Here is a 13,906-nt window from a genome sequence, read left to right as displayed (position 1 = left end):
AAGGATAGGTCCTTGTTGTTATACATTTTAAATATAGCAGTGTGTACACATTTGGAGAAGGCAATGGCACCCCACTCCAGTACTCCTACCTGGAAAATCCCACGGACGGAGGAGCCTGGAAGACTGCAGTCCATGGGGTCACTGAGGGTCAGACACGACTGAGTGACTTCACTTTCACTTTTCACTTTCATGCATTAGAGAAGGAAATGACAACCCACTCCAGTGTTCTTGCCTGGAGAATCCCAGGGACGGGGGAGCCTGGTGGGCTGCCGTCTATGGGGTCACACAGAGTCGGACATGACTGAAGTGACTTAGCAGCAGCAGTGTACACAATGATTCCAAACTCCCTAACTATCCCTTCATCCCATCCTTCCCTCCACCCCTGGTAACTATGAGTTTATTCTCTGAGTCTGTGAGTCTCTTTCTGTTTTGTAAATTCATTCGTATCATTTCTTTCTAGATTCCATATACAGAGGATGTCATAAGATAGTTCTCCTTCTCTGACTTACTTCACTTAGTATGATAATTTATAGGTTCATCCATGTGCTCCAAGTGGCATTATTTTATTCTTTTTAATGGCTGAGTAACATTACATTGTACATATGTCCCACATCTTCTTTATCCATTCCTCTATCGATGGACAGTTAGGTTGCTTCCATGTCTTGGCTATTACAGTGTTGCAAGGAACACTGTGGTGCATGCATCATTCTGGATCATGTTTTTCTATATATATGCCCATGATTAGGACTGCAGAGTCATATGGTAGCTATATGTTTAGTTTTTTAAGGAATCTCCATACTGTTCCCCCCAGCGTCTGTTATCAATTTACATTCCCATCAACAGTGCAAGAGGGTCTCCTTCTCTTCATACCCTCTCCAGCATTTATTTTTTTGTGGATTTTTTGATGATAGCAGAACTGTATCAACTGGCAGTCTGGAAGCAAGTGCTTGTGGATAGCTAAATGTATGTAAAGACAGTTTATAAGGGATCATCAGACTGCGCAGAAAATTAGCAGTCTTTGTCAAGTTCTCAAAGATTTTTATACACTCAATCCATCAGTATCTGAAGACTACTTTTCAGAATTAATCTTAAAGAAAAAACTCCTAATATGTATGTTTTAAAAACCTTTTACTAATATTTTTATCAAAACAGTAGTTATGAAAATGAAAAACTAGAAGCAAAGTAATTGCTTAATAATACTGGACTGGATAATTTAATCAAATTTTGCCCATATTATTCATATATATAATAAAATAAGGCTTATAATATTTCAGCAAATAAAGTTAACAGTCAAGTTATATATAATATTGTGGGAGGAAAACATTTTAAATTTCTGTCTGCATCTATGATATTTACACACACACTAAATGCCTAATACAAAATGTTCAAAGTGGCTATGACTGGTTTGTGAGATTGTAGAAATTTTTATTTGCTTATCTTAGCTTATTTATGTTTTCTAAGTATTATACAATGATTGTATTATTTTGATATTGAAAACTATATGTTAATATATTTGTAATGAAAAACAGTATTTATAGTAGGTAAAGTCCAATGGGAATTCACAAGTGTGAGATATAAACTGGCCAATTTTTGTGCGGGCATATTTGAGATTTATCTGCTTCTTTATGTGTCTTCTGTCCCAACTTCTTGACCAGCTGTTATTCTGTTTCCTAGAAACACAGTGTACTCAAATAACAGGATGAGTTCTGCCCTCACAGTCAAATGGCCCTTCCTAAGTGAAAAATACCAAACATTTTTTGTGTGAATTGTTTTTCTATTTTAAAATCATTATTTGAAATCATTATTTAAGATGGCTTGATATACCCATATTTCAAATTGTGATAGAGAATACGTAATTTGTTGAAAAACCCTAAATTAAAAAAATATATACATTAAAGTAAAATTGCACTTTATCAGTTCAGTTCAATTCAGTCATTCAGTCATGTCCGACTCTTTGCGACCCCATGAACTGCAGCATGCCAGGCCTCCCTGTCTATCACCAACTCCTGGAGTTCACTCAGACTTACATCTATCGAGTCGGTGATGCCATCCAGCCATCTCATCCTCTGTCGTCCCCTTCTCCTCCTTCCCCCAATCTCTCCCTGCATCAGTCTTTTCCAATGAGTCAACTCTTCCCATGAGGTGGCCAAAGTACTGGAGTTTCAGCTTTAGCATCATTCCTTCCAAAGAACACCCAGGACTGATCTCCTTTAGAATGGACTATATTATCAGTTACAAAACCTAAATATAATGATAGTTGAAAATGGTAAAAATAAAGGACAAAGTTATTAGGTGGGAAGATTGTGTTAAAATGCATATATGATTTTTTTTTAAGTAAAAAATAACTTACTGGGGGGGGGGGCAGTGATAGTAGTAATCACCAGAAAAAAAATTCTTATTTTATTTAGATCTGGAGAAATAATTAGATTAAGTAATGTAAACTTACCTGGAAAATTCCATGGACCAGGAAGCCTGGCTGGCTACAGTTCATGGTATCACAAAGAGCTGGATATGACTGAGTAACTGAGCACACACACACATATGGAATACAACTAACAAGAGCTTTTCAAATTATATTTTGAAATATTTAATGAGTCATTTTGCAAAAATATAAAAGTCTTAGAATTTGAAGAGCATGTATTGGTCAGCAATAAAAATATGTTTTCATCTAGAAGATGAGATTCAGTAAGTATACTAACAAAATAGTATGGGATTGTTAAATTCCTGGAGTGTTTATAGAAGAAATTTGTTCCAAACAGTTACTGAGTCTTTATAGGAAAAATGAAATGAATATAAAATAAAATGCACCAAACTTCCCTGTGGTCCTGTGGGTAAGAATCCATCTGCAAATTTAGGAAATACAGTTCTGATACCTGGTCCTAGAAGATTCCACATGCCTTGACTGTGTGGATCACAATAAACTGGAAAATTCTGAAAGAGATGGGAATACCAGACCACCTGACCTGCCTCTTGAGAAACCTGTATGCAGGTCAGGAAGTAACAGTTAGAACTGGACATGGAACCACAAACTGGTTCCAGATAGGAAAAGGAGTACGTCAAGGCTGTATATTGTCACCCTGCTTATTTAAATTCTATGCAGAGTACATCATGCGAAACGCTGGGCTAGAGGAAGCACAAGCTGGAATCAAGATTGCTGGGAGAAATATCAATAACCTCAGATATGCAGATGACACCACCCTTATGGCAGAAAGTGAAGAGGAGCTAAAAAGCCTCTTGATGAAAGTGAAAGAGGAGAGTGAAAAAGTTGGCTTAAAGCTCAACATTTAGAAAACGAAGATCATGGCATCTGGTCCCATCACTTCACGGCAAATAGATGGGAAACAGTGGAAGCAGTGTCAGACTATTTTTTCTGTGCTCCAAAATCATTGTAGATGGTGACTGCAGCAATTAAATTAAAAGACACTTACTCCTTGGAAGAAAAGTTATGACCAACCTAGACAGCATATTAAAAGGCAGAGACATTACTTTGCCAACAAAGGTCCATTTAGTCAAGGCTATGGTGTTTCCAGTGGTTATGTATGGATGTTAGAGTTGGACTAAAAGAAAGGTGAACGCTGAAGAATTGATGCTTTTGAACTGTGGTGTTGGAGAAGACTCTTGAGAGTCCTTTGGACTGCAAGGAAATCCAACCAGTCCATCCTAAATGAGATCAGTCCTGGGTGTTCTTTGATAGGACTGATGTTGAAGCCGAAACTCCAGTATTTTGTCCACCTGATGCAAAGAGCTGACTCATTTGAAAAGACCCTGATGCTGGAAAGATTGAGGGCAGGAGGAGAAGGGAACGACAGAGGGGGAGATGGACCCTCAATGGACTCAATGGACGTGGGTTTGGGTGGACTCCAAGAGTTGGTGATGGGCAGGGATGCCTGGCATGCTGCTGTTTATGGGGTTGCAAAGAGTTGGACATGACTGAGCGACTTAACTGAACTGAAACACTAAGCTGTGTGTCACTACTACTGAGCTTGTTTTCAAGAGTCCACAAGCCACAACTACCAAGCCTAAAAGCCACAACTACTGAAGCTCAAACACCCTAGAGCTTGTGTTCCACAACAAGAAAATCAATTGCAATGAGAAGGCTGAAGCTGCAACTGGAGGGTAGCACCCACTCTCTGCAACTAGAGAAAAGCTGAGGTAGCCAAAAAGACCCAGTGCAACAAAAAAATAAATAAATAAAATTATCAAAAATACATATAAAATGGATCTTTTACTTACCATAGTCATGGGCATAATGTCTGCCTACCTTTTCAGTCATCAGCAGAGACTTAACCTAGTTCCCAAATCAAATGTTTGTTAATGCAAATTGTCTCCTATGTCCTGCCTATTACCATTTTTAATTTCTTAAAAATTGGATTCAAGAGTCAAAACCCCATAAATGTAATCATTTCTCAGCCCAGGGATAATGTTTTATACCCATGAAAATTTAGACTGCTCTTACTAACTCCGCAAGGACCCTGAGGTCTGGGATACATGGTTGCAAACTGCACCCAGGCTTTTTCGCCCTCCTTTACATAATCATGTATGCATGCATGCATGCAAGACAAGACGCTGTCATGTCTTATTCTGTGACCCCATGGACTGTAGCCCACCAGGCTCCTCTGTCCATGGGATTTTCCAAGCAAGAATACTGGAGCGGGTTGCTATGCCCTTCTCCAGGGTATCTTCACCCAGGGATTGAAACTGAATCTCCTACACTGGCAGGCAGATTCCTTACCACTGAGCCACCAGAGAAGCCCACTCAACCATCACCCCTTGGTTATAACCTTAGGGTACTTTATAATCCAACAAATTAATTTCAGTTCAGCTGCTAGTAGCATCAGCAACTTAAGGGTCCTAAGTATGAGTTTTACAACTTAAATCCTCACTGGTACCTGAGGGGAAACAAATCACAGAAGTCACAAAAATCAAATTAGGTATAAACTGGGAGAAATTTTCCCTATACCAGAGGATTTGGACAATAGAGTACAATCCAGTGGGCTAGTGGAGTAACAGATAAAATGGAGATGATCAGGAAGTGATGACAGGGGCAGAGAAAGCAGGATTTAGAGAGCACAGTGTGTGGACCCACTCACACACACACTTTGACGGGGGAGGGTTTGTCCTATGGGCAACCCTGCGGTCATATCTAATTAGAGATAGACCAATGCATGGATGCTAGGAAAGATGGCAAAAAAGAAGAGAAAAAGTTAAGGAAAACAAGGTTGAAAATGTCATAGCCCAGAGATATTTCCGTTACACAGAAGCAAAAGTAGAGGCAGCCCTTGGAAGGAAAAACTTAAGAGTTGGTCTCAAACTGGTAGAATAATTATTCCCAGGAAATATTGTTCTCACTGACTTCATAACATCATAGTTAGATTCTACCACCTTAGTGGAAAATGTTCTAAACTTTACAAGAAATAAGATATTTTTAAGCTTTTCTTCAAAAAGTTTTGTTTTTAGTGGTATAGAAACATTTTTTAAACTGCTTTATGTTATCTGATAAATAAAAAATGTAATTATATTAAGGAAATTATGGCTCCAAATTTTTTCTTATAAGGAAAAAGAAATACAAAGTCAAAAAGCTAAGTGAAATCACTGGAATGTTAAAACTGAAAATACTATGTTTTAAAAAGTTAGAATTTCTAGTTCTAGCAGTGAGCATCACTTAGTGCCCAGATTCAGTTTTTTTGTTTTTTGGTTTTTTTTTTTTTTTTTTAGAGTTCTAGGACTTTTAATCTGTCCCAAAATTGCTGAAGCAAAAATCATGATAAAACATTCTGCTTTCCTTTACACCCCCCAATGCAAACAAACAAACAAAAAAAACTCCATAGGGAAAAAATTGTTTTGTACATGGGAAGAAACAATATAAATTCAAAACTTACAGATAAGGGTTAGCTTTATCACTCATCTCTTTTAAAAAGTTTATACGAATATCCAGTCAACACCAACAGGGTTATCTCCCTTGAAATGTTATCTATACGGATTTCCAAGTAGACCACAGGGCTGTATACTGTCTTGGGATGTCCTCAGAAGGCTCTGTCATTGATCAGGTAACAGCGTAAAAACCCCAGAGTCCTTTCTTTCAAATGGAAGAGGGAGAGACAGGGATAGAAGAAACTATTCAAACTTCGTCTTCTTTCCTTGTGGCTTGTGGTCTCCTCCTCCTCCTCTGCCTCCTTGGAAGCCTCCTCGCCCTCCAAAGCCTCCCCGGCCTCTGCCACCAAAGCCACCTCGGCCACCTCTGCCACCACCTCGGCCTCCAAAGCCACCTCTGCCTCCTCCTCGGCCACCAAAGCCACCTTCACCCTTAGGTTTGGCCCAGTCCAAAGTGACTTTGTTTCCATTGATTTCACCATCTTCCATGGCCTCCTTGGCAGCTTTGGCATCTTCCTCGCTGTTAAAGTCTACAAAACCAAATCCTTTGGAGGACCCAGTCTCCCGGTCAGTGACTATCCTTGCTCGAATAGAGCCATCAAAGGACTCCTTTAGCGTCTCTTCTGTGGTATCCTCAGAGAGACCTTTGACAAAGAGAGTCTTGGCTGGCTGGCTTCTTGCATTAGGTGATCTCCTGGGTCCTTGCAACTCCAGTCTGACGGCTCTGCCCTCAATGTCCCTTTTATTACATGAATTTAAAGCTTCTTTAGCATCTTCAAATGAAGCAAATTTTATAAATGCATACCCTTTAGATGTGCCATTTTGGTTCTGGGGCACCTTGATATGAGTTGCCTTCTCAAATACTTCCTGAAGTGTTTCTTCTGTTGCACTCTAGGAAAGGTTGCTTAAAACCAGGGTTTTTGATTCACCACTGCAAGTGCTATTCTTTCCACTTCTATGGTCTTGACTTTGGCCTTTCTCTCCGGTGTAGTACAGAGAAATGGATCGCCCATCTATCTCTGTTCCCTGCTTTTCTTCCAAGGTTTTTTCTGCATCAGCTTCTGTCTTAAATTCAATATAAGCAATCCCTTTACTCTTCCCATCCTTGCTGACTAATCTGATCTGCACAGCATCTTCAAACACTTCATTTAATTCATCCTGAGTAACTTTGTAAGGCAGATTTTTAGCCAAGTGTTCTTGCATCTCGATCTTTCCTACTGTCTTTTCCCTTTGGTTTTTCTAGTTTAATTTCATTGCCAAAGACTTTTAAACCAGTGAGTTCCAAGGCTTTTTCCAGGTCTCCAGCAGATTCAAAATCCACGTAGCCAAACTTCCCAGACACACCAATTCTGACATCGACAACAGCAAGATGATTTTTAGCAAAAAGATCACTGATACCCGTTTTCAATTCAGGAGCAGATTTATTGAAGTTCAGGTTTCCAATAAAGAGATTGAAAGACGTAGTTGGTTCTGTGCCTTCCACTTTTTGTTTCTTGGCTTCAGGAGCTGCTTTTTGTTTGGCCATTTCCTTCTTTCGTTTTCCAGGTGCTTCTTTGCCAGGCTCTTCTTCCTCTTCCTCCTCTTCTTCCTCCTCCTCCTCCTCCTCTTCTTCCGCCTCATCGTCCTCCTCCTCATCATTGTCATCCTCTTCCTCCTTCTCTTCATCCTCCTCCTCCTCCTCTTCATCTTCAGCAGTGCTCTTAGCTTTCACAGGAGCATCTTTTACTGGAGCTTTCTTTCCTTTCGCTGGTACAATCTCCATAGGTTCTTCTTCAGAGTCATCTTCGTCGTCCTCCTCCTCCTCATCCTCCTCCTCCTCCTCCTCATCATCGTCATCGTCATCCTCGTCATCCTCGTCATCCTCATCATCTGCGGCAGGAGCAGCACCAAAAGCAGCAGCTGCCTTCCTCGCTGCTGGCTCCTCCTCCTCTTCATCATCATCGTCTCCCTCTTCCCTGTCATCGTCATCTTCTTCATCCCTGTCTCCCTTCTTGGCATTCCCGCCGTTCTTTGCTCCCTTGCCTGGGGTGGCTGCTCCCTTCTGACCAGAGGTTGCTACCAGTGCTTTGCCTGGGGTGGCTCCCTTTCCGCCAGGTGTTACCACTGCTTTGGCAGGTGGAACTGTCTTCTTGGCTGGCATAGCTGCTGCCTTTTTGCCAGGGGTGACGACTGCTTTCTTTGCTGGTGTGGCAACTGCAACCTTTTTCGTTGGGGAAACCACCGTCTTCTTTGCTGGAGTTGTGGTAGCCTTCTTGCCTTTTTTCTGAGGGATAACAACCTCTTCTCCACTGCTCTCATCGTCTTCATCTTCTGACAATTCCTCGTCTTCACTATCTTCTTCTGCCTCCTTTGGGGGAGGAGCCATTTTCTTGGAGTCACCTTGATTTTTGCCGGCCTTTGCGAGCTTTACCATGATGGCGGCTTATGACGGCGGAGTGTGTGGCGAGCGAGGGGCGCAGACGAGCCCAGAGGAACCTAAGCACGGTCGATGGCGGCCCCTAATCCCTGAGCGCGTACGCTTGGCTGCCAGCTAGCGCTCGAGACTGAGCCCAGATTCAGTTTTTAATATGACCACTCAGTGGAAAAAAAAAAAAGTGTGACTTCTTGAAAAATGGCCAATCCCAGGTTTGGAAAGTTCCACAATGAGACTAAGACATCTAACTGTAAAGCAAGGGAATTTTAAAAGCTAATGAAAAAAACTCAAGGAGGATGGTAGTGGTGACAATGTAAGTTTTTAACCTCCTTGAGTCCACCAATAAAAATAGAACAATCAGGATATTAAAATTACAAACAATGAACATTTCCAGTTAGAAGATAAAACAGAGTATCCTCATTATCTAAAGATTCAAGCAGATGGAGCATAAGTCATTGCTGGGATATGACTCATTTTGTCTAAGCTTTGATAGGAGAAGTAGAAAGAAGCAAAGAGGTATCTGATAGACTTAAATCACCAGCATGCGCTCACTGGAAAACATGGCAGGCAAAATTGAAAACAGTTGCTAAACTGAGAAGAGTTTTTCCAATCTTTATGTAATAGACATCCTAAGGCAAAAGAAGGGGGGAAAAAAAAAAACCTTATAGGGAGCCTGAATTAATTAGTTGACACTGTGGAAGTGAAATTAATAAAATACAGATTGTAGGAAATTTCAACAGGGCAGGGGATGTAATTTCTTAGACAAAAAATTTCAGGAGGGAATTTATAGATTTAAAAAGAGTTATAAGGCATATCAATTCACTATGATTCATGGACTTTATTTGGATCTTAACTCAAATAAATAAGCAAAGTTTAGACCACACATACCACTCTTAAAAGACAATTATAAATTTAAACACTGACAAGATATTTAATGATATTTAAGAAAACTTTGTTAATAGATTTTAGGTATATAATGGTTTGAGAGTTTACCTAGGAGTCTTTAACATTTAGAAGTACACTAAAATACTTATATAATAAATTATATATCTGGAATTCACTTCAAAAGAATATGAGAAGTACAGTTGGGACTATAGAAGCAATGAGTTTGGATATGTCAATAATTATTGAGGCCAGTACAGAATAATGTGGGATTTGTTATTATACACTTTCTATTTTATATATGTTTGAAATATTCAAAATCCAGGTTTAAGAAATAATAACAACTGAGTTAAGTTAAAGGACACAACAACCAACATGAAGAGATCCATCAACTTTGTATCACATTTGTACAATTGTAAAAATTTGTGAATTAAAAAATAGTCAATTGAAACAATAAACCCAATGAAAATGGATGAATCCAAAAATGCTATAGAGGGAAGAAGAAAGCTAGATATTGCCATTTGAGGTGGCAACGAAGCCAATCCACTCCTTGGAAAATTGATAACTGAAAGGAAAATATAAAGCAGGTACCCTAATTTTGAATTAGTAACTATAATCAAATATGTTGATTTGATCAAATCAAATATCCCTGTTGATGAGGGATAGTGATACTTAAAAAAAGAAAAAACAAAAAAAATAACGATAAAAAGCATCATCCCACAAAGCCCTATAATATTAATTAGTTCAGAAATATTAATTCAGAACAGGACTCTGTGTACACGCTAAGTCACTTCAGTCATATTCAAGTCTTTGTGACCCTATGGACTGTAGCCCACCAGGCTCCCCTGTCCATGGGATTCCCCATGCTTGAATATTGGACTAGGTTTCCATGTCCTTCTGCAGGGATTTTCCTAATCCAGGGGTCAAACCCACATTACATACATCTCCTGCATTGGCAGGTGGGTTCTTTACCGCTAGTGCCACTGGGAAGCCCTGAAAAGGATTATCAGTTCAGGTCAGTTCAGTCACTCAGTCGTGTCCGACTCTTTGAGACCCCATGAATCGCAGCAGGCCAGGCCTCCCTGTTCATCACCAACTCCTGGAGTTCACTCACACTCATGTCCATCGAGTCATTGATGCCATCCAGCCATCTCATGCTCTGTCATCCCCTTCTCCTCCTGCCCCCAATCCCTCCCAGCATCAGAGTCTTTTCCAATGAGTCAACTCTTCGCATGAGGTGGCCAAAGTATTGGAGTTTCAGCTTTAGCATCAGTCCTTCCAATGAGCACCCAGGACTGATCTCCTGTAGAATGGACTGGTTGGATCTCTTTGCAGTTCAAGGGACTCTCAAGAGTCTTCTCCAGCACATGGACGTCAAAACCATTAGAAATACGGTTGATTAGAAAACTGGACATTTACATGGTAATACCAAACTTATACACATTTTAGCTTCTATTTGAAAGAAGGAAAATGTGGACAATGAAGGCTCAGCTGTTCACAGCTCTAATAAACAGTGAGTTATATCAGCATTCAAAGTGGGATAATCAGATGTAAATTTCTTGATGAAATGAAATATAACATACATAATATCATTATAATACATTTTAGCAAACTTACTTAATTTAAATCCTCTATATTTTTTTATCTAACTTTCAGATTATAGGATCCTCAAGAGACAAACAACTTAAGTGATACCAGGAAGAAGCACCACACAACTGTAGAAGGATTGATATTCTGCAGAACATTGGGCTAGGCCATGTCAACAAATGTCATTAAAAATAACTTGTTAATGTGAAAGCAGCTAAGAAACATGAACATTGAATGAAATATATGCATCTGGAATAAACTGTCCAAGAACAAACCAGATATAAAGGTAATTTGGGGGATTTTTGAGGAAATCTGCTTGTAGAACTGAGTGCGGTATAAGATCAAAATATACTGTCATGGAAAAGTAGAGATAATTAACCAAAGAAAGTATGTTATAAAGTAATATGTAAAATATGTTTATGTTAGTAAAAAAATATTCTATAAGCATATATAAGAATAAAAAGTGTCTGGGAGGATATACCAAAAAGCAAGAAAAGTGATGGATAATGGAAGTAAAGTGTTTTAAAGGAACACAACAGAGAGGAACCAGAAATCAAATTGTCAGCCAGAGGAACCAGTGATCAAAATGCCAACATCCACTGGATCATAGAAAAAAGCAAAAGAATTCCAGAAAAAAAATCTACTTCTTTCTTGTTCATTGACTACCCTAAGGTTTTGATTGTGTGGATCACAACAAACTGGAAAATTCTTAAAGAGATGGGAATACTAGACCACCTTATCTGCCTCCTGAGAAACCTGTATGCAGGTTATAAAGCAGTTAAACAGTTAGAACAGACATGGAATAGACTTATTCAAAATTGGGAAAGGAGTACATCAAGGCTGTATACTGACACACTGCTTATTTAACACTTATGCAGAGTGCATCATATGAAATACCAGGTTGGATGAAACACTTGCTGATCAAGATTGCTGGGAGAAATATCAACAACTTCAGATGTTTTCTTGGGCTCCAAACTCACTGCAGACAGTGACCGCAGCCACTAAATTAAAAGGTGCTTGCTACTTGGAAGAAAAGCTGTGATAGCAGAGACATCACTTTGCTGACAACAGTCCATATAGTCAAACCTATGTGTTTTTTTTTTTTTTTTTCAGTAGTCATGTACAGATAGGAGAGTTGGACCATAAAGAAGATTGAGCACTGAAGAACTGGTGTTTTAGAACTGTGGTGCTGGAGAAGTCTCTTGAGAGTCTTTTGGACAGGAAGGAGCTCAAACCAGTCAATCCAAAAACAAAATCAACCTGAATATTCATTAGAAGGGCTGAAGCTGAAGCTCCAATACTTTGGTCACCTGATGCGAACAGCTGACTCTTTGGAAAAGATTCTGATGCTGGGAAAGACAGAGGGCAGGAGGAGAAGGGGGCAATGGAGGATGAAGTAGTTGGATGGCATTACCAACTCAATGGACATGTATCTGAGCAAACTCTGGGTGATAGTGAAGGACGGAGAAGCCTGGTGTGCTGCAGCACATGGGGTCTCGAAGAGTTGAACATGACTTTATGACTGAACAACAACAGCAAAGTGTTAAAAATATTTAATAATCAGTTTTCTCAAAGTTTATGCAAAACAAAACTTATTATTATAATAAAAATACTTAATTGAACATAAAATATTATCATTCTTGTATAATGCATTAACCTACCCAGAGACTGATTTAATTATCCAAAGTGGTGACAAGTCTATTAGATGCTGTGGAAATCAGTATGAAGATTATTTTGAGAGGATTGAAAGGAAGCATTTAAGCAAGTTTGAAATCACAGTTCACAAATAGCAAAAAACAAAACCAAAAACAAAATACATATACAGGTGACTTCAACTATAGTTTTTATAGATTTTTAAAGCATTAAAGATCCCTGGGATATTTTGCTGAAGATATTGTCAAGTACCAGAACTTTGATTGCTTGTTTGTATTGTGTCTTTGAAGACTGAGCTGCGAGGAAGCTAAATACTGACATCCTTTGAATGGTGACATATCATGAAATATTCAGGATGGAGACTTTTACCATTACCTCCTCAATCTCATTACCACTTTATGTTACTTTTTATGTCTATCTGCATCTGGACAGCTTTCTGTTAATGGGAAGGATATATCTAAACTTTCTAATTACCAAAGTAATGGAAAAGTAATGCTTTTGCTAACTTTTTTCTCTTTGGGCTATTTCTGTCTATTGGCTTTATTATTATATTTCATTCTTTATATTTATTTGTTTTTATAAATTTTTTAAACTATCTATCTTGAATAAGCAAGTTGATAGTAACTTAAAACATATCTGTTCCAATACCAAAAACACATCAAAAATTTAATTTTCTAAAGTAAGTCAGCACATCCATTTGCCTCCATAAATGAACTAAATGTCAATTTTGAAGCACGTGTTTTCAAAACTGATATAGGAAACTTCCATAAATACTGATTTAATGGTCCTCTAAGACCTCTATGAAAACACAGACTTTTGCAACTTTCTACTCATCCAAAAATATATATCCTAAAATTCTCTTTCTGGAGAAAAATGTTCTCAAGAGCATTTTCATAGTTCAGTTATGATGACATGAAATCAGGAGATAGTATCTTTGCAAGTAAAGACTTTGTTTCCCAGTTATTGAAACATTTGCAATAATAAGAAAGGGTTTTATTTTATCTGAATAAGTTTTTAATATAAAAAATCCTGATAATTTTAAGGATGATAATATATATATACATATCTTTATATGCAATTATAAAGTCATTATAACTTTTGCAATTTAAATTTACATTGAATAACATCATAGTCAACAAAAGAGTCTGAAATGCAGTACTTGGATGCTATCTCAAAAATGACAGGATGATCTCTGTTCGTTTCCAAGTCAAACTATTCAATATCATGGTAATTCAAGTCTATGCCCTGACCAGTAATGCTGAAGAAGCTGAAGTTGAACAGTTCTATGAAGAATTGCAAGATCTTCTAGAACTAACACCCAAAAAAGATGTCCTTTTCATTATAGGGGACTGGAATGCAAAACTAGGAAGTCAAGAAACACCTGGAGTAACAGGCAAATTTGGCCTTGGAGTACAGAATGAAGCAGGGCAAAGGCTAATAGAGTTCTGCCAAGAGAATGCACTGGCCATAGCAAAGACCCTCTTCCAACAACACAAGAGA

At 38.6% G+C, this 13,906-nt stretch overlaps 1 protein-coding gene across 1 annotated transcript; it reads right to left on the bottom strand.

The window, feature by feature from the left end:
* Positions 1 to 6,114: 6,114 nt before the first annotated feature.
* Positions 6,115 to 8,348, bottom strand: LOC128043287 (nucleolin-like). Its single transcript, XM_052635613.1, is given in 2 exon segments — positions 6,115 to 7,063; positions 7,065 to 8,348. Coding segments are annotated over 2 exon segments (2,169 nt in total). The 5' UTR covers positions 8,285 to 8,348.
* Between the last annotated feature and the right edge of the window lie 5,558 nt (positions 8,349 to 13,906).

Source organism: Budorcas taxicolor, chromosome 2 (genome assembly GCF_023091745.1).
Source record: "Budorcas taxicolor isolate Tak-1 chromosome 2, Takin1.1, whole genome shotgun sequence".
Classification (NCBI taxonomy): Eukaryota; Metazoa; Chordata; class Mammalia; order Artiodactyla; family Bovidae; genus Budorcas; species Budorcas taxicolor.
Note: the sequence above shows the minus strand (reverse complement) of the source record. Positions and strands in the feature narration are given on the sequence as shown.